This window comes from Orcinus orca, chromosome 19, assembly GCF_937001465.1.
Source record: "Orcinus orca chromosome 19, mOrcOrc1.1, whole genome shotgun sequence".
Lineage (NCBI taxonomy): Eukaryota > Metazoa > Chordata > Mammalia > Artiodactyla > Delphinidae > Orcinus > Orcinus orca.
Window position 1 is genome coordinate 51,379,460 of NC_064577.1, and position 19,499 is coordinate 51,398,958.

At 38.0% G+C, this 19,499-nt stretch overlaps 1 protein-coding gene across 6 annotated transcripts in view; it reads right to left on the reverse strand.

The window, feature by feature from the left end:
* Positions 1-18,243, reverse strand: part of RAD51C (RAD51 paralog C) — a 52,324-nt gene extending 34,081 nt beyond the window's left edge. For 3 of the 6 annotated variants that reach the window (XM_049702338.1, XM_049702339.1, XM_033431678.2), the window contains exons 1-5: positions 18,075-18,242; positions 15,937-16,195; positions 15,188-15,354; positions 13,596-13,729; positions 3,261-3,392 (exon numbers count right to left, since the gene is read on the reverse strand). In XM_049702338.1, coding sequence (XP_049558295.1) covers positions 3,261-3,392; positions 13,596-13,729; positions 15,188-15,354; positions 15,937-16,195; positions 18,075-18,192 — 810 coding nt within the window. In that variant the 5' untranslated portion in view covers positions 18,193-18,242. Of the gene's footprint in view, positions 1-3,260; positions 3,393-13,595; positions 13,730-15,187; positions 15,355-15,936; positions 16,196-18,074 lie in introns of all 6 variants that reach the window. The other 3 variants (XM_049702337.1, XM_004271761.4, XM_033431677.2) reach the window with 3 other exon arrangements.
* Positions 18,244-19,499: the final 1,256 nt, after the last annotated feature.

The window sequence follows — 19,499 nt, forward strand, 5'->3', positions numbered from 1 at the left end:
ATCTCAAAAAAAAAGTCTATCTTCTATTTTAGAAAAAAAGTATAATTGGAATCTAATCAAGAGGAAACATCACAGAAACCCAAAATTGTAACTTTTTTTTTTTTTTGCCAAGCCATGTGGCATGTGGGATCTTAGTTCCCCAACCAGGGATTGAACCCGTCCGTGCCCCTGCATTGGGAGCGTGGAGTCTTAACCACTGGACGGCCAGGGAAGTCCCCACAGAAACCCAAAATTAAGAGATAATCTCTAAAATCACTGGCTTCTATTCTTCAATACAGCAATGTCACAAAAACAAAGAAAGGCAACTAAAGAGATACAACATCTAAAGGCAATATGCGATTCCAGTTGGCAAAAAGAACGGGAAAAATTTGCTGTGAAGGACATCGTTGGGATAATTGACAGAACAGGAATATGGATTATATACTAAAGTGCTGTATCAATATTAAATTTCCTACATTTGATAACTATACTGTGGACACATATGAGAATATTTCTTGTTCTTAGGAAATACACACTGAATATTATCAGATAAAAGGATATGATATATGCAACTCTTTTCAAAGTGTTCAGAAAAATATATACATAAACTCTGTGTGTGTGTTTGTGTATGTATAGAAAGAGAGTGGGGAGAGAGAATAAGAATGAAAAAGCAAACCTTGGGAAAGGTTATATGGGAGTTCTTTATACTATTCAAATCAACAAAATAAATAAAATTCTATCTTTTCCCCACTGAACTAAAAAAAAAAAAAAGAAAGGATTCCCGTTCATTGTTGTAGAGAATATACTTTGGGATACGCTTTCTGAGGGCAATTTGATAATATATTACAAAAGGTTTAAAAATAGGGATATCTCACTGGCTTAATACTTTCAGAAATGACTGGACACACGGACAAAGAAGCATATATAAAGTTGTTGACTCCAGTGTTTTACATGGTGTTTTACATGGTGAAACACTGGAGCCAACTTTAAAGACGATCAATAGAGAGAGAGGTGGTTAAAAAACTATGCCACAACCATACAGTAGTATACTATATAGATGTTAAGGTAAGGTACATTTATAAAGTAGTATGTATGGGAAGAGGTTCATAGTATATTAAGTAAAAAACAACTGTTTGTTTGATTGATTTTAATATGATTTCACTTAAAAAATATGTATATGTTTACACAGAATAAGTTTGGAAAAATATATACAACAAACTCAACAATAATCAACTCTGGGTAATAGATAATATAATTGCTTACTTTCTACACTTTTGATTGCTTAAAACTTTTTTTACAGCAAGCAAATATAACTTAAAATTGTAAAATGTACTTATTAGCAAAGGTCATACATGCTTCTATAGATGCTAACTGGGAAATTAAAAATCAAGTAAAGAAGAATTTTAAACTAAGAGGAGAAAATATACACTCAACCCACAAAGTCCTACCTCTAGAAGTAGCTACTGTAAATGTTTTGGTCCTTTCAGATCTTTTTCTTCATATGTATAAATATAAATGTACATATATAACTTCTGTTTTCTTCAAAAATTGGGATCACAGGGCTTCCCTGGTGCCGCAGTGGTTGAGAGTCTGCCTGCCAATGCAGGGGACACGGGTTTGTGCCTCGGTCCGGGAAGATCCCACATGCCGCGGAGCGGCTAGGCCCGTGAGCCCTGGCCGCTGAGCCTGCGTGTCAGGAGCCTGTGCTCCGCAACGGGAGAGGCCACAACAGTGAGAGGCCTGTGTACCGCCAAAAAAAAAAAAAAAAAAAAATTGGGATCACACTAAATATATTATTATGTAAGTTGAATTTTTTCACTTACTCATATATCTGGATATATCTTCTTCCATGTTAGTGCATGTATATTTACATTACTCTTCTTAAACACTGCATAGTATTCCATGTTGTTATGTAGATTACTTTTTTTCTTTTTTGGCTGAGCCGTGCAGCACAGCTTGCAGGATATCAGTTCCCCAATCAGGGATTGAACCCAGGCCATGGCAGTGAAAGCCTGGAATCCTAACCACTAGACCACCAGGGAACTCCCTAGATTACTTTTTTAATCAGAAAAGATGAAGCTATTTCTGTTAAAAAACAAAAACCTAAGGAACTATGCAACCCATTAGCCTTGAGTGCCCCCTACTGGGGACTCTTCACTGATATTAACAGAATGCTAAATTACAAATTAATGCCAAGAAATAATTCAAAGACAGGACACTATGTTTTCAGCATATGGCAAAAAAAAATCTAAAAACTCAAAAGAAAAAAGTATGTTTTGAAATTATTTTATTGAGGAGTTATTTACATATGATGTATTACAGCCTTGTGCAAAGGACTCTAATTGGCGGTGAAGACAAGAAAATCAAGGTAAGCAGTTTGATCTTCTCCCATCTCCCTCCCAGACAAGTGTGTATATTTGTGTCAGTGGTAGGATGAGATTGCAAAGAGAGAAGTGAAAACAGGCAATAAAAAAAAGTTTTTACCTCACTCCTTTTTTTGTTTTTGTTTTGGTTTTTTTTGGCCACAAACACACAGCACGCAGGATCTCAGTTCCCCGACCAGGGATCGAATTCGCACCCACTGCAGTGGAAGTGCAGAGTCCTAACCACTGGACCACCAGGGAATCCCCTACCTCACTCCTTTTATCTCTTTACTTCTGAACTTATCTTTATGTCTCTCCTCACACTACAAATCTAGAAGCATTAGCTCCACCTCTAAACATCTAGGTTGTTTACACTATGTAATTTTTCTATCTGAGTCTGTGATTATACACTACGTAATAATCAAAGACTCAAGAGTAAAAGAAAAATGGGGATGTTGGAAGAGCTCACCTGAAAAACGTCAAGTATGTTACAAAGAAAACAATGCAATTATCAAAGATGGCATTTCTTTATCAAAGTCCATTTTTATAACATGGCATCTTGATTATGCTTTTCATTTGCCAGGAAAACTTATGACTGGATTTAATATTTTTTATAGAAACCAAACCAAAACAAAACTACATTCAGAACTGTATATCTATATTATTTGCTTTTAGTCAAGCAAATTCTATTTTTGCTGTTTCTAGACTGTAACATTTTATTTTTTTACTTTTATTTATTTATATTTGGTCGTGCGTGTGGCATGCGGGATCTTAGTTCCCTGACCAGGGATCAAATCTGTGCCCCCTTCAGTGGAAGCATGAAATCCTAACCACTAGACTGCCAGGGAATTCCCTAGACTTTAACATTTTATATAATCTTGACTTTATAATAAAACTCCCTTTAGTAGTAATACTTACAGCTAATCTGTGGTTATTTGCAAGGCTGATCATTTGCTGCGCTAGGCCATTTAGTAACCGAGTACGAAGAGATAGGTCATCTAGGTCATGACGAAAAGGAAAAGCAATACCATCCACTATCACTAATCGAACCTAAATAAAGAAGAGATAATGATATTAGGTTTGGTATTTAAAATAAAATAATAAATGGCAACCAAAAAGCAGAGTCCATCACAGGAAAACAAAAAACAAAAAACCTTAAAATCCAGGGTTCTATTTCCAACTCTCCAAAGGCTTCATTTTGGTCAGGTATAAATCTGTTCAATGCTTTCTGCACTAGTCACCAAAAGTTAAAATGTACTCTGGTTTGATAATTTATCATCTTAAAAAAGTAATTCAACAAAAGAAAAAGGGGCAATTACAATTTTCTTGCAATTTGCCACTACACCCAGTCTTTACAGAGGTGTACTGATGAAAAGCACTTGAAATCTTAGCAAAACCAATTTCTCAACTAAATGTCAATTTTACCTTCAGGGTTCTTTTTATGTTGAAAAAAAAAACCAAACGCTCAAATATTAAATTATAAAACCTTTTTCAAAAGCTTAATTTTTTTTTTCTTTTTGCAGTACATGGGCCTCTCACCGTTGTGGACTCTCCCGTTGCGGAGCAACAGGCTCCAGACGCACAGGCTCAGCAGCCATGGCTCACGGGCGCAGCCACTCCGCGGCATGTGGGATCTTCCCGGACTGGGGCACGAACCCGTGTCCCCTGCATCAGCGGGTGAACTCTCAACCATTGCGCCACCAGGGAAGCCCTTCCGTTTTCTTTTTTTTTGTTTTTTTTTCAAAAGCTTAATTTTTGATATACTTTTTCTTCTTAATTTAAAACATACTATAGGGCAACTAACCATTACAGAATCTGTCATAAGATAGAGTTCAGGAAGAGGCAGGTTTGTCTTGAATTCTAATCAAGAAAGTTCACTTACAGATGATAAACATTTTCATGACAGTTTCATTTCTAATCTGATCTAAATAATGGCTCTTATGGTGAAGTTAGTATAATATATAACCTAAGATCCAAGAACAAATAGAATCTGGAAATTAATCTAAATGTAAACAAACAAAATACTATAAGATTATATATATTTTTCTACCTAATAAGGACTAAGCTAAAGAACAAGCTTTTGTGAAGCACTGTTTTAGTAAGACATTTTTATATCTTTTATTCATTCCTTCATTCAACAAATATTTATTGACACCTACTATATGCTAGTCACTGTTCCAGGCATTGGGGAACAAGAAATAAGATCCCTGTTCTCTTGGAGCTTACGTTCTAGTGAAGTAAGGGACAATTAATGTGCAAACAAATATATGAATAAGATAATTTCTTTTTTTTTTACTCAATGAATTACAAGTTTATTATAAAAGGATATAACTCAGTGCCATAGGATCCAGCTATCCCACTCCTAGGCATATATCTGGAGAAAACTATAATTCAAAAGATACATGTACCCCAATGTTCATAGCAGCACTATTCACAGTAGCCAAGACATGCAAGCAACCTAAATGTCCATCAACAGATGAAGGGATAAAGAAACTGTGGTATATATACACAATGGAATACTAGTCAGCCATAAAGATGAATGAAATAGTGCCATGTGCAGCAACATGGATGGACCTAGAGATTATCATACTAAGTGAAATAAGTCAGAAAGAGAAACACAAATACATATGATATCACTTACCTGTGGAATCTAAAATATGACACAAGTGAACTTATTTACAAAACAGAAACAGACTCACAGACATAGAAAACAAACTTGTAGTTACTAAAGAGGAAAGGGGATGGGGGAGGGATAAATTAGCAGTTTGGGATTAGCAGGTACAAACTACTATATATAAAATAGATAAACAACAAGGTCCTATTGTACAGAACAGGGAACTATATTCAATAGCCTGTGATAAAGTACAATGGAAAAAAAATATGAAAAAGAATATGCGTATATATGTATAACCAAATCACTTTGCTGTATACCAGAAACTAACACAACATTGTAAATCAACTACACTTCAATTAAAAAAAAAAAAAAAGAAGGATATAACTCAGGAACAGCCAGATGGAAGAGATGCATAGAGAAGGTATGGGGAAGGGACACGGAGCTTCCATGTTCTCTCCGAGAGCCATTCTCCTAGCACCCCAACGGGTTCACCAACTCAGAAGCTCTGAATAAGATAACTTCTGATGATGATAGGAGCAAAAAAGAAACTAAAACTGGGTGAAATGACAAAGAATAAGTAGGTGAAGGGGTAGAGGGAAGCTAACTTAGACTAGATGTAAGGAAGGCATCCGTAAGGACTCAATAGAACTGAGTCCTGGATAAGAACCTCTAGGAGGGAAAGACAACCCACATACAAGGATGCGGAAGGGCAAAGGCCCTAAGACACAAACAAGTTTGGCATGTTTAAAGGGTCAGAAAAAAAGTAGTGAGGGGGAACAGGAGGAAATTACATCAGAAAGAATCAGTGGTGTGCTGAGGCCAAATCCTACAAGCTCCTGAGCCAGGTGCTAAATTTTTAGAAATTTTACAAATCCATCATTAAATACAGTCATTAGTAAAATTAAGCTATATACATTAAAATATGGATAATAAATACTGAAAACTCATTCCTACTACATTTTACTATTATCTATGCTTTTAAGGTTATTTACATCTATTTTACCTTTATAGTGCAAACATTACATAATGATGTGCATTGTTTCTTCTCTACTCCATGTCCAATGACATCATACATGATACCAGCCATGATAGGAGTATTTTCGTGTGTGTTTTTTTTTTTTTTTTTTTTTGCGGTATGTGGGCCTCTCCCGTTGCGGAGCACAGGCTCCGGACGCGCAGGTCCAGAGGCCATGGCTCATGGGCCCAGCCGCTCCGCGGCATGTGGGATCTTCCCGGACCGGGGCACGAACCCGTGTCCCCTGCATCGGCAGGCGGACTCTCAACCACTGCGCCACCAGGGAAGCCCGATAGCAGTATTTACTACATGGAAATCAGCAAGCAAATCAGTTACAGATCAGGACTTGATTTGTTTTGCTGGTTGTCTAGACTTTTAATAAAGCGATGGGAAAAAAATGTCATAATCAGATTGACCTTAAAAATGTGTTGTGTCTGTAGAGAACAGACTTGTGGTTGCCAAGGGGGAGGGGGGTGAAGGAGCGAAGCATCACTTTGCTGTACCGCAGAAATTAACAAGACACTGTAAATCACCAATACTTCAATAAATTTTTTTTAAGTGTTCTGTCTGTATCCATTGCATTGTGAACTACACAAAAAAATGAGGAAATATGCTTCTACTTTTGGAAAATGAATCCAATAACTAGGAATGATCATTAACTCAAATCAAAAGAAGAAAAATACTCCACGGGAAAACACTATATAATTGCAAGTTTTGGTCCTAGGGTATTTGCGACGAGTCCCAAATATCTAGGGCATCCAAGGACCTCTCTGCTCAAACCAGAGGAGCTATACAGCCTAACCTATAATGCAAGAATAGAAATAGGCTGTTTTCCTCTCTACAGTACAGATTTTACTGAAAGTGGCTGAAATACAAAGATCTGGACGTTCTGTTAAGTGGTAACTGTCACACTCATGGCTTTTCTCCAAGTTTAGGGAGCAAGCTCCTGAATATTCTCTGGTGAGTTTCCTTGGTCTCTCAAAAAGGCAGATTATACCGAATGACAGAAAGTCGATGAAGTACAGAGTTTGAGTGGGTAGAATAAAACAAGCATTGTCAAACAAACAAACAAACAAAAACCAAAAAACAAGCACTGTCATTCAACTCATAAAAGCTGAACTTAAAAAGTCACCAACATGGGACTTCCCTTGCAGTCCAGTAGTTAAGACTTCATCTTTCAATGCAGGGGGTGCAGGTTTGATCCCTGGTCGGGAAGCTAAGATCCCACATGCCTCGCGGCCAAAAAACCAAAATATAAAACAGAAGCAATGTTGAAACAAATTCAATAAAGACTTTAAAAGTGGTACATATCAGGGACTTCCCTGGTGGTGCAGTGGTTAAAAATCCACCTACCAATGCAGGGGACATGGGTTCGAGCCCTGGTCCGGGAATATCCCACATGCCGCGGAGCAACTAAGCCCGTGTGCCACAACTACTGAGTCTGTGCTCTAGAGACCCAGAGCCACAACTACTGAAGCCTGCGCATCTACAGCCTGTGCTCTGCAACAAGAGAAGCCACCGCAACAAGAAGCCCACACACCGCAACGAAGAGTAGCCCCCACTCACTGCAACGAGAGAAAGCCCGCATGCAGCAATGAAGACTCAACGCAGCCATAAATAATAAAAATCTTTTAAAAAATGAGAAAAGAACCATTTAAATAAATAAATAAAATAAAATAAAATAAAAATGGTCCACATCAAGAAAAAAAATCTTAAAGAAAAGAAGTTACCAGCGTGAATTTTTATTTTGGTCATGCCCTGTGGCTTGTAGGAAACTTAGCTCCCCTCGACCAGGGATCAAACTCATGCCCACTGCAGTGGAAATGCAGAGTCCTAACCACTGGAAGGGAATTCCCTCCAAAGTGAAGTTTTTAAAATAAAAATTAGGAATCCAAGAGAGTTTTAAACTCTTTATGTTTCAGAAACATTTTGTGTAGTGTAATTCCCTTCTGCCAGCAGTTCTTTCCTTTGTGCAACTAACAAAGAAGAAATTTTGGGTAAATGGATCATGGGATGACTCCATTTGATATTCCTTCTTTTCTTACTATTCACTGACACTAAGAGTGGTTTATTAGAGATATGAGGTCTTTCCCATATCACAGATAAATTGTTCAGTGTAGAAAAATGAAAAAACTGAGGATGTATCAAAATACTGTAATGTCAGCAAAATAACCATATTTTCCATTTTCACAAAATAAGGCTCAATAAAGACCCCATAGGGCTTCCCTGGTGGCGCAGTGGTTGAAGGTCCGTCTGCTGATGCAGGGGACATGGGTTCGTGCCCCGGTCCGGGAGATGCCGCGGAGTGGCTGGGCCCGTGAGCCATAGCCGCTGAGCCTGCACGTCCAGAGCCTGTGCTCCGCAATGGGAGAGGCCACCACAGTGAGAGGCCCAAGTACCACAAAAAAAAAAAAAAAAAAAAGACCCCATAAAGAAAGAATATAAGAACATAAAAATTGTGAGAAGCACTTAAGAACGTACTTCCTGTCACAACCAGTCATCTAGATTTCTGGTCTTTTTACCTCTTAGGGAAAAATCCTCAGTAAGTGGTGCTGGGAAAACTGGACAGCTACATGAAAAAGAATGAACACCATACACAAAAATAAACTCAAAATGGATTAAAGACCTAAATGTAACGCCAGACACTATCAAACTCTTAGAGGAAAACATAGGCAGAACGCTCTTTGACATAAATCACAGCAAGATCTTTTTTGACCCACTTCCTAGAGTAACGAAAATAAAAACAAAAATAAACGAATGGGACCTAATGAAACTTAAACGCTTTTGCACAGCAAAGTAAACCATAAACAAGACAAAAAGACAACCCTCAGTATGGGAGAAAATATTTGCAAATGAAGCAACAGACGAGATTAATCTCCACAATTTACAAGCAGCTCAGTATCAAAAAAACAAACAACCCAATCAAAAAATGGGCAGAAGACCTAAACAGACATTTCTCCAAAGAAGACATACAGATGGCCAACAAACACATGAAAAGATGCTCAACATAGCTAATTATTGGAAAAATGCAAATCAAAACTACAGTGAGGTATCACCTCACACCAGTCAGAATGGCCATCATCAAAAAATCTACAAACAATAAATGATGGAGAGGGTGTGGAGAAAAGGGAACACTCCTACACTGTTGGTGGGAATGTAAATTGTTACAGGCACTATGGAGAACAATATGGAGGTTCCTCAAAAAACTAAAAATAGAGCTACCATATGATCCAGCAATTGCACTCCTGGGCATAAATCTGGAGAAAACCAAAATTCAAAAAGATATTTACATGCACCAAATGTTCACTGGAGCAGTATTTACAATAACCAGGACATGGAAGCGACCTAAATATCCATCAACAGATGAATGGATAAAGAAGATGTGGTACATATATACAATGGAATATTACTCAGCCATAAAAAAGAATCAAATAATGCCATTTGCAGCAACATGAATAGACCTAAAGATTACCATACTAAGTAAGCCAGACAGACAAATATCATATGGTATCACTTATATGTGAAATCTAAAAAATGATACAAACTTATTTACAAAACAGAAACAGACTCACAGACTTAGAAAACAAACTTATGGCTACCAAAGGGGAAAGGTGGGAGGAGAGAGATAAATTAGGAGGTTGGGGAAGAAAAAAAGGAAAAACAGAAATGGTAAAAATTCATCAAATTCCTCAACAACAGTAACACAGGAAGCTAATCAATTCAGCAAAAAAATACACCTCTGTTGTTTCACTTTCATCATGCTTGTTAATGTAAGCAAAAATAGCAACCAGCGTTTATGTTAAAACAGTACCTGTTCCTCAGTGAGGGGAGCAACTTCTTTGCTGAATTGGACAGCCATCAAGTGCTTATTGGTAGCTTAATTTTGCCAAATAATGGCATAGGTCAGATATGGATAAATAAGTTCAGCAAAGTTCAAATTGATGAAAACCTCTTAGGGAAAAATCCTGATGTAAACAAAATGCAAGAAAATTCTGTAATAGTCAACCTTATGGTCCATATTTTGAGGAAAATACAGAAATTTATTTATTTATTTACGGCCACACCGCATGGCTTGTGGGGTTTTAGTTCCCTGACCAGGGATCGAACTCAGGCCCTTGGCAGTGAGAGCACAGAGCCCTAACTACTGGACCATCAGGGAATTCCCCAGAAAATAATTTATAACCAGAAATAAATGGTAATTAGAGCTCATCAATGAATTTGGTAAAGTTGCAGGATACAAAATTAATAAACAGAAATCTGTTGCATTTCTATACACTAACAACAAAAGATCAGAAAGAGAAATTAAGGAAACAATCCCATTTACCACTGCATTGGTGGTGGGAATGTAAAATGGTTCAGCAACTGTGAAAAACAGTTTTGCAAGGCCTCAAAAAGTTAAACATAGAATTACCATATGATCCAGCAATTTTGCAACTAATAACTAAAAAATATATAGTAAAAGAAACAAAGGAATCAAAATGGTATACTAGAAAATAACTATCTAATAAAAAAAAGAAGGCAGTAATGGAAAAATTGAGAAATAAGGTATAAGACATATAGAAAAAAACCCAGCAAAATGGCAGAAGTACCTCCCTATGAGCAAGCACGTTAAACGTAAATGAATTAAACTCTCCAATTAAAAGGCAGAGATTGGCAGAATGGATTTAAAAAATGACCCAGCTGTAGGCTTTCTACAAGAAACTCACTTTAAGTCCAAAGATACATATAAGTTAGGTGTGAAAGGATGGAAAAAGATATTCCCTGCAAAGAGTAACCAAAGAGAGCTGGAGTGGCCAGACAAAAGAGACTTTAAGACAAATACTGTTACAAGAGACAAAGAAGGACACTGTATAATAATAAAAGGGTCAGTCCATTAAGAAGATATAACAATTATAGGGAATTCCCTGGCGGTGCGGTGGTTAGGACTTGGTGTTTTCACTGCCATGGCCTGGGTTCAATTCCTGGTCAGGGAACTAAGATCCCGAAAGCCAAAAAAAGCAAAAAGAAGATATAACAATTATAAATATATAGAGACCTAACAACAAAGCCCTAAAATATATAAAGCAAAAACTGATAAAATTAAAGAAAGAGGACTTTTCTGGTGGCATAGTGGTTAAGAATCCACCTGCCAATGCTGGGGACATGGGTTTGAGCTCTGGTCAAGGAAGATCCCACATGCCTTGGAGCAACTAAGCCTGTGCATCACATCTACTGAGCCTGAGCTCTAGAGTCCGCGAGCCAAAACTACTGAAGCCCGCATGCCTAGAGCCTGTGCTCCTCAACAAGAGAAGCCACGGCAATGAGAAGCCCACGCACCTCAATGAAGAGTAGTCCCCACTTGCTGCAACTAGAGAAGGCCCGCGTGCAGCAAAGGAGACCCAATGCAGCCAAAAATTAATTAATTAATAATTTTTAAAAATAAATTTTTTTTTAAATCAAAGAAAGAAACAAGACAGTTCTACAGTAATAACTGGCAATTTCAAACAGCTCATATTCAATGATGGATATAACTGGACAAAAGATAAACAAGGAAAGAAAAAACTTAACAACACTATAAATCAACTAGAATTAGCAGATCTATACATACAACACTCCACTCAACAGCAGACTACACATTCTTCTCAAGTGCACATGGAACGTCCTCCTGCATAGACCAGATGTTAGGTCACAAAATAAGTCTCAAATTTATAAAGATGGAATCATTGTTATCTTCTCTGACCAGAATGGAATAAAATTAGAAACCAACAAAAGGACATTTGAAAAATTCACAAATATGTGGAAATCAAACAACACACTCTTTTTTTTTTTTTTTTTTTGCGGTACGTGGGCCTCTCACTGTTGTGGCCTCTCCCGTTGCGGAGCACAGGCTCTGGACGCGCAGGCTCAGAGGCCATGGCTCATGGGCCCAGCCGCTCCGCGGCATGTGGGATCTTCCCGGACCGGGGCACAAACCCGTGTCCCCTGCATCGGCAGGCAGACTCTCAACAACTGCGCCACCAGGGAAGCCCAACACACTCTTAAATAAACAAAGAGTCAAAGAACTCAAAATGGAAATTTGAATGTACTTAAAGATAAATGAATATTAAAAAATAATATACCAAAATTTATGGGATACAGTAAAAGCAGTGCTCAGAGGAGAATGTACAGCTCTAAACAACTATATTTTTTAAAAAAAGGGAATTTCCTGGCAGTCCAGCAGTTAGGACTGCACACTCTCATTGCCAAGGGCCTGGATTCAATCCCTGGTTGGGGAACTAAGATTCCACAAGCCACATGGTGCAGCAAATAAATAAATAAATGGTTTTTTAAAAAGAAATAAAGATCTCAAACCAATATCCTAAAATTCTACTTAAAAGAACCAGAAAAAGAAGAGCAAACTAATCCCAAATAAAGTAGAAGAAAGTAATGAAAATTAAAGTGGAAATAATCAAAATAGACAAGAGACAAACAATTGGAAAAATCACTGAAATCAAAAGTTGATTCTTTGAGGGACTTCCCTGGTGGTGCAGTGGTTAAGAATCTGACTGCCAGTTCAGGGGACACAGGTTCAAGCCCTAGTCTGGGAAGATCCCACATGCCGTGGAGCAACTAAGCCCGTGCACCACAACTACTGAGCCTGCATGCCACAACTACTGAAGCCCACGTGCCCAGAGCCCGTGCTCCACAGCAAGAGGAGCCAGCGCAATGAGAAGCCCACGCACTGCAACGAAGAGTAGCCCCTGCTCGCCACAACTAGAGAAAGCCCGCGCGGCTATGAAGGACCCAACGCAGCCAAAAATAAAATTAATTAATTAATTAGTTTTTTAAAAAAGAGAGAGATTTTTAAAAAAAAGAAAAAGAAAAAAAGTTGATTCTTTGAAAAGATCAACAAAATTGACAAGCCTTTAACTAAAGTGACTAAGAAAAAGAGAGAAGGTGCAAATCACTCCAGTCAGGAATGAAAGTAAGGACATTACTACTAATCTTATAGAAATAAAAAACAAAGAGAATATAAGGAACATTTGTATGCCAAAAAATCAGATAACCTAGATGAAATGGACAAACTCATTGAAAGACACAAACTACCAAAACTGACTGAAGACACAGAAAATCTGAATAGATTTATAACAAGAGATTGGATCAGTAATCAAAAGCCTTTCAACAAAGAAAAAATCAGGACCAGATGGCTTCACCAGTGAATTCTATAAAATGTTTAAAGAATTTACACCAATTTTTCTCAAAGTATTCTGAAAAGTAGAGAAGGGAACTTCCTAACTCATTTTATGAAGCCAATATTACACTGATACCAAAGCCAGACAAAGACATCACCAGCAAAGAAAACCACAGACCAATTACAGATGTAAAAATCCTCAATAAAATACTAGGAAAATGAATCTTGTAGTATATTAAAAGGATTATATATCATGATCAAGCAGGATTTATCCTAGGAATGCAAAGGTGGTTTAATATGAAAATCAATCAATGAAACACACCAGATTAATAGGATGGGCGAAAAAAGCCACATAATCGTCTCAGTTGATTCCGAAAAAGCATCTGACAAAACCCAACACCTTTCATGATAAAAACAATCAACTAATCAGGAATAAAAGAGAGCCTCCTCAACCTGATAAACATTGAGCCATACCTTTGAGTGTTCTGAAAGGAAGTCTGGAAGCAGATAAACTTGTGCCAGTAGCTCTGTGTAGTCACGACAACGAAAATAATAAATATGGGAAAGAATATTTTCAAGAGTGAAATCCTGCAAAGCTTTTGGGTGCTCTGAAATAAACAACAAAACAATTTTAAAATAGTTTTACCTGTCATTTCACAAACTATCATTTCATAATTCCTGACCTCTTATTTTCACCTTTTCCACTGTTTCCTTACATACTAGACTAAAAATTTAGACACATACACAACTAGAGTTTTAATGTCTATCTTTTCATATTTCTAGTTATTGGCTTCCATTGAATAGAAGTAACACAATGGAACTTCTTTCTTGTTTTTTTCATAAGACTCCAAATTAAAAGTTAAAAGGAAAAATGTTGAAAAGCAGCATATTTTTCCCTTAAATGCCACAGTATAATTTGGTATTTAAGTAGAAACAATGATATAAAATTCTCTCCTTAGATTTGTTTTTTTTAAAATAACCAGATTGGTTCTGGACATATTTCAGAGAGAAACAAGTTAAAAATCATTGCATTTAAAAATGTACTTAAGTTTTAATGCTGAAAGAAAAACCAAGAAATTAAATTTCAGAAAATATTTCCTATTACAAATATACATTTAACCAGTTCATTTTTAACCAAAAAACAGCAGCTTAATCACACACCACTCATTAAAAACTATATTCCAGTGCTACATCCACAATATTTACAAGATCTTAAGACACTATTACAAATTACACCTGTGACATGGATAGCTTACAGGACTTTCAATAGATATACTGGTCATTGGTTAAAAAGGACACCTAGTACTACAATGAAAATAAAAATATTCAGCTGATTATATTCATTTAAAGGGAATACAAACATCTTAGGAAAAGCTTTATGTTTTTTAACATTTCTAGAAAAAATGCACATCCAAAAAATAAAATACAATAAAGCAAAAGAAAAGCAAAAGAAAACAGTCAAACCAGAAACCATTTAATTTTATGAGTAACTGAAGGACAAGAACTAGAAAACAAATTACCTTAAAAAAAACTTTTTTAATCTAACACTTTATTTCCACATAATAAGCGCAGAAAAACTTCCCAACACTTTTAACAATACAATTAACATAGTTGTGAAGTCAATTACATACTACTCAGAGCCACATAAGGTCAATCAGCCTAATTTTCCAAACATTTCCAGACATGATTTTTCAAGGCCACACTTGGTTTTTGGAAAAACCAGTATGAAATTCAATATACACTAAATGCATTGACACAACATTTAATACTCACAGTAAGGTGTCCAGTAACATTAGCTAACACCTGGCAGGCCAGAGCATGATGATTTGAAGTCATACATTGAAATATAGGTTTGTCCCAGAGCTCCTGCAGTAAAAAGTGAGGGCCATAAAAGGGGACAAAAAGGCCAGCCCAGGTGTAGCATTTCTCAATTTGTAAGAGAAGTATGAGAGTTTAATACTAGTACACGGTCATTAAGCTTCACGTTCCAAATGGTCTCTTGCTTGAGATGGATACAAATGAAAATTACTTTTATTATACAGAAAAAAGAGCACTTGCCAACTTACCTTCTCCCATATGTGTTCCTGCTATAAGCTGCAGGTGCTGAATGCAGGCATTAGCAAGGTCTACCACTCTATCAACCATAAAACTCCCCTCTGTATCAATAAAAACTGCTTCACCTTCCACTCCTCCAAAACATTCTGGTATCTGCACATCTACTGCCAACTGCATACTGTCAAGAGAAAGAACTGAAATGACCAAATCATTATCATGATCATCTAAGGCAGTGTTTTTCAAACTCCAAATCACAACCCATTAGATACCACTAAATATTTTATAGGTATAAATATACTCTGCAAAGTAACAGAGATGGTTGACTCTCCACGGCTCCAAACATATGTGAATCAATTGATGAATGGATTAGGGGGAGGGTGTGCCTATAAAACCACAATTAAGGACTCTTTAGTGGTTTTTAGGCTTCTGGGAATGGAACCCTTTATTATACAAAAATCTACTTTCAAACATTTGGCTTTCAAATATATTCTCAGGAATTAATTCTATAATAAAGTAGAAGACTGCTTATTGACCCCACTGACCACAATATACTGTTGCAAAAGAAACACTTTTGAATATCAAAATAATTGTATCAATTTATCAAGATGGGGTGAAGTAAGGCAAATGTTGATTTGTTTGATGCACACATACAGACACACAAAATTAAGAGCACATACATGCCTTTTTTGGTCTCCTAACTGTATACCCACAACACAATACTCTGTTACTTACATAAATGTAAGAGAACATTTTATTTTACCATAATTGTGTTTTTCCAACACCTGGTGCACCACAAATTTCTGTTGTTTTGGTTAAGGGTATGCCACCCCCAAGAATATTATCTAGTGCTGAACAGAAGGTAATTATGAAACTCTGGGTATGCTCCTGCTCAAGAAGTTCCAGTGCTGTGCACTTCTTGCCTGACTCAGCTTTACCAGAATAACTTGTTTTATTTGTGAGACATTCTCTTCTTATAATTTGCAGAGTTTCTAAGGCTTCCTCTTTAGATATCCCAACTTCTGAAAGTAAGAAACAGAAACAAAAACATCTGATTTTAGAAATTTAAAAGTCATATGTTATTGAGTTGTCTTCATTAACTTTAATTTTTAAATAACAAGAATGATGCCAAAAGTACAGAAACATAAAAATGTAACATTCGATTAACTATTTAATTTTTCAAGTTAATAAAGGCATTTATCTATATTTTCTTAGTCTTCACATACTTAAAAGATTTATCTATTACCTCAGGAACAGAATTGAGAAACCTAAGCCTCTAAAGCATTTCTGAGTACCTACAAGAGTATCTATCTCAGAAGGTAGAAATGAAAATGTCCTTTTTTTTTTTTCTTTTGGTCCTTTTACTATCTCTTTGGTCTTTTACTATCTCTTTTGGTCTTATGAAGCCATAATAAACTTGCTCTCATAAGGTATACAAATTATTTTTTAGAAAAGCATGAAAAATGGCCTCTTTAACTGCCTAAAATAAGATGCAGATTTAAGAAGTGCATGTGCATGTATTATTCATGAAAACATTGGAATGAAAAATTCATGGATCACTGCAAACTATTTAATAAGAAAAATTATTTGATGCACCAATAGCTTAAACAATACACTTATGCTTCCTCAACTATACAATTTCATTCCTGACAACATGGCCTAAGAAGTAAAATGGAAATTACAAAACAAGCTGCTTATGGAAGAAATAATGGAGAGGATATCACTTATGAGTTTGATATATCAGTGCTTGATTGGGTAAGGATATGAACTATAAATTTGGTGCTAACAAAAGACATTAATGGTGCTAAGGAAATGAAAATTCCATCCAATTTAAGAGCCTTAACTCGTCTGATTACTTAGGTTTCTCATTCCTGACCGCACCACTTACTATGTAGTTACTACGCATGGGCAAGTTACTTCTTTATGCCTCAGACTTTTCTTCTACAAAATGGGAATGAAACAACACACATAAAAACCTTGGTAGAACACTAAGTCCATCCAAAATGCTTAATAATTGTTAGCTACTATTATCATTCAGATTCTCTCATTTCTTTTTTGTAAAACCAACCTGTTGAAAGAAAATGAGCCCATCAAACTTTGGGGGATACAGTCTTTGGCATAAGACTTAAGGCAAATAGTTAACATTGGCTTTACAACATTTGTTCTTGAGTGGAGAGTTGAAACCTTATTTTCAATCATTAAGGGAAATGACTTAAAATTCTGTTCTATCTTAATAACACAGTTCTGGGCATACTGTAGTGTAATGTGCACAGTGAGAGTGACTGCAGACAGCTTCATTTTTGTGTACCTCAAAAGGAAGTGGTTCCCACCAACATATAATCTACAGTGTTCTGGAATGTGAGTTTGGGGTTTTTCAGTGAATTACATTAAGAGAAGCGATGTCTTCTTTCTACTGCTTTCTCCAGGTTCTGGGGATTCTACTCCCTTTGTCACTCTTAATTTACCTCATCCTATCACGAACAGTGCATTTCTTAAATTTAATCCCTACCCCTTGGATTTTGTAACAGCGAAAATTAGCCTGTCTGGATTTCAATCCTGCCTCCACAACTTCCTAGCCCACTCATAATGAAAAGTTACTTAGCCTCCCAAGCATCAGTTCCTTCATCTATATACTGAACATAATAGTCCACGTTAGAAGGGTTCTTTTGAGTATAAATGAGATAATCCTCAGAGGCTTCAGCAGCCACTGGCAGAGAAAGCAACTGGTGAATGTTTCCAAGACCACAGTTCTAACCATTCAAACCACACTTAAGTGGAGTCAAGGAGCTATTTCACGGTGTAAACGCGGCGGTGGGCGGCGGCAGAATCTGGCCGAGAACGGGGATGGAGGCGGCCCCGACAGCGGCCAGAGTGCCTCAGCTTGTAATGGGAGTCCGTTACCTTTGCTGAGCTCGGAGGGTTTCACCTCTAGGAGTTCCTCAGCAGTCTGGAAACCTGCAGACACCAGCTTCACCCTCACCGCTGGGGACAGGGGCAAACTCACTAAATCCCGCTGCATTTCAAAGCCGAACACCTACGCCCGTAGTTGCGCAGACGCAGAAGCGGCCAAGCCCGCGCACGCGCACCCGCCACGCCACGTGACGTCAGACGTAAGGCGGAAGGGTGGGGTCCGCGGTGTGGCTGCACGCGGCCTTGGGCTTTGGGGCTCTGCGGCTCTGCGGCTGTGCGGAAGTCTGGTCACTTACATACGTTGCCCCGTTTCCATCGTGATTCTTCCAAATCCCATTTAAAGTTTGCATATCAAACGTACATCCTGACAATAAAAAGATGGATGGAGACCGCAAGATGCAAAGCCAGGCCCAGTGGGTCTTACCACATTTCCTCACCTCCACCCTGACCTGTTGGGTGGAGGCCTCAAGGTTGTTAGTAGGAATGATCTCCCCGAATGGGAGCTAAGATACGCACAGACACTGGCATGTTACCGGTTTGGGGTACGGAACAGTCGTATAAAGAATACTCTCCATCCTCGTAATAGGGTTCCAGGGTCTTGGGTCTTCTTGCCGGATGTCCCCCTTGCTAGGCCCCCTCACCTTTCCCGCCCTCGCTCTCGCGAGGGATTGTGGGACAGCCCCCCAGAGCCTCTGGGCGCGGTCGGCGCCGAATCCCCGCAGCCACCCACGTCTTGCCGCGCGCGAGTTGAGTCTGGAGCGTGATGGTTTGAGACCGTTAGTTCTTCACGGCCTGCCTAGAAGTAGCTGGATAAGTAAGCAAGTATAGTCCCCATAGTGGGCTGGGCGTGGGCTCCTCCGGTCCTTGAGCCGGAGGAGTTGGGCTACGCCAGAGCTCCTATTCTGGTACTGAGTTGGCAAGGGACCACTTCTAAAATAGAGAATTTGGGGGGGAATTAAGAGGCGGTTTGGAAGGTGGCTTGTGAAGTCTTTCCTTGCCCAGGAGAGTATAATTTAAGGGAGAAACTCATTCCGTTCCTTTAGGCGACGATTCTTAGCCTTGACCTTTCTTCCTAGCTTAAAGGAACTCCCTAAATATTGCAAATCAGAGCCCTTTAAGTACATAAGCTCTAAGGAAGGAAATGTGCTGACCGCTTTAGCAAATCCTACACATTTCCAATGCTCACAGCCATGCCGCAAGGAGCATAAGGACGTGGAATCTCAGAGCAGTTTTTTTGAAACCAAAGTTAAAACCTAGTACCCTTTTTTCTTCCCTGAGCTACCTCCAAATTGTGAGGTAGCTCTTGGAGTGGGGGTGGGGGGAAAATTCTAGAAGTATGTGTCCCCCATTTGATAGGGCAGGAAAAGTCTGGTAGGACTAGTCAAAATGTGGTTTATTTGCCACTCTGTACGTTGC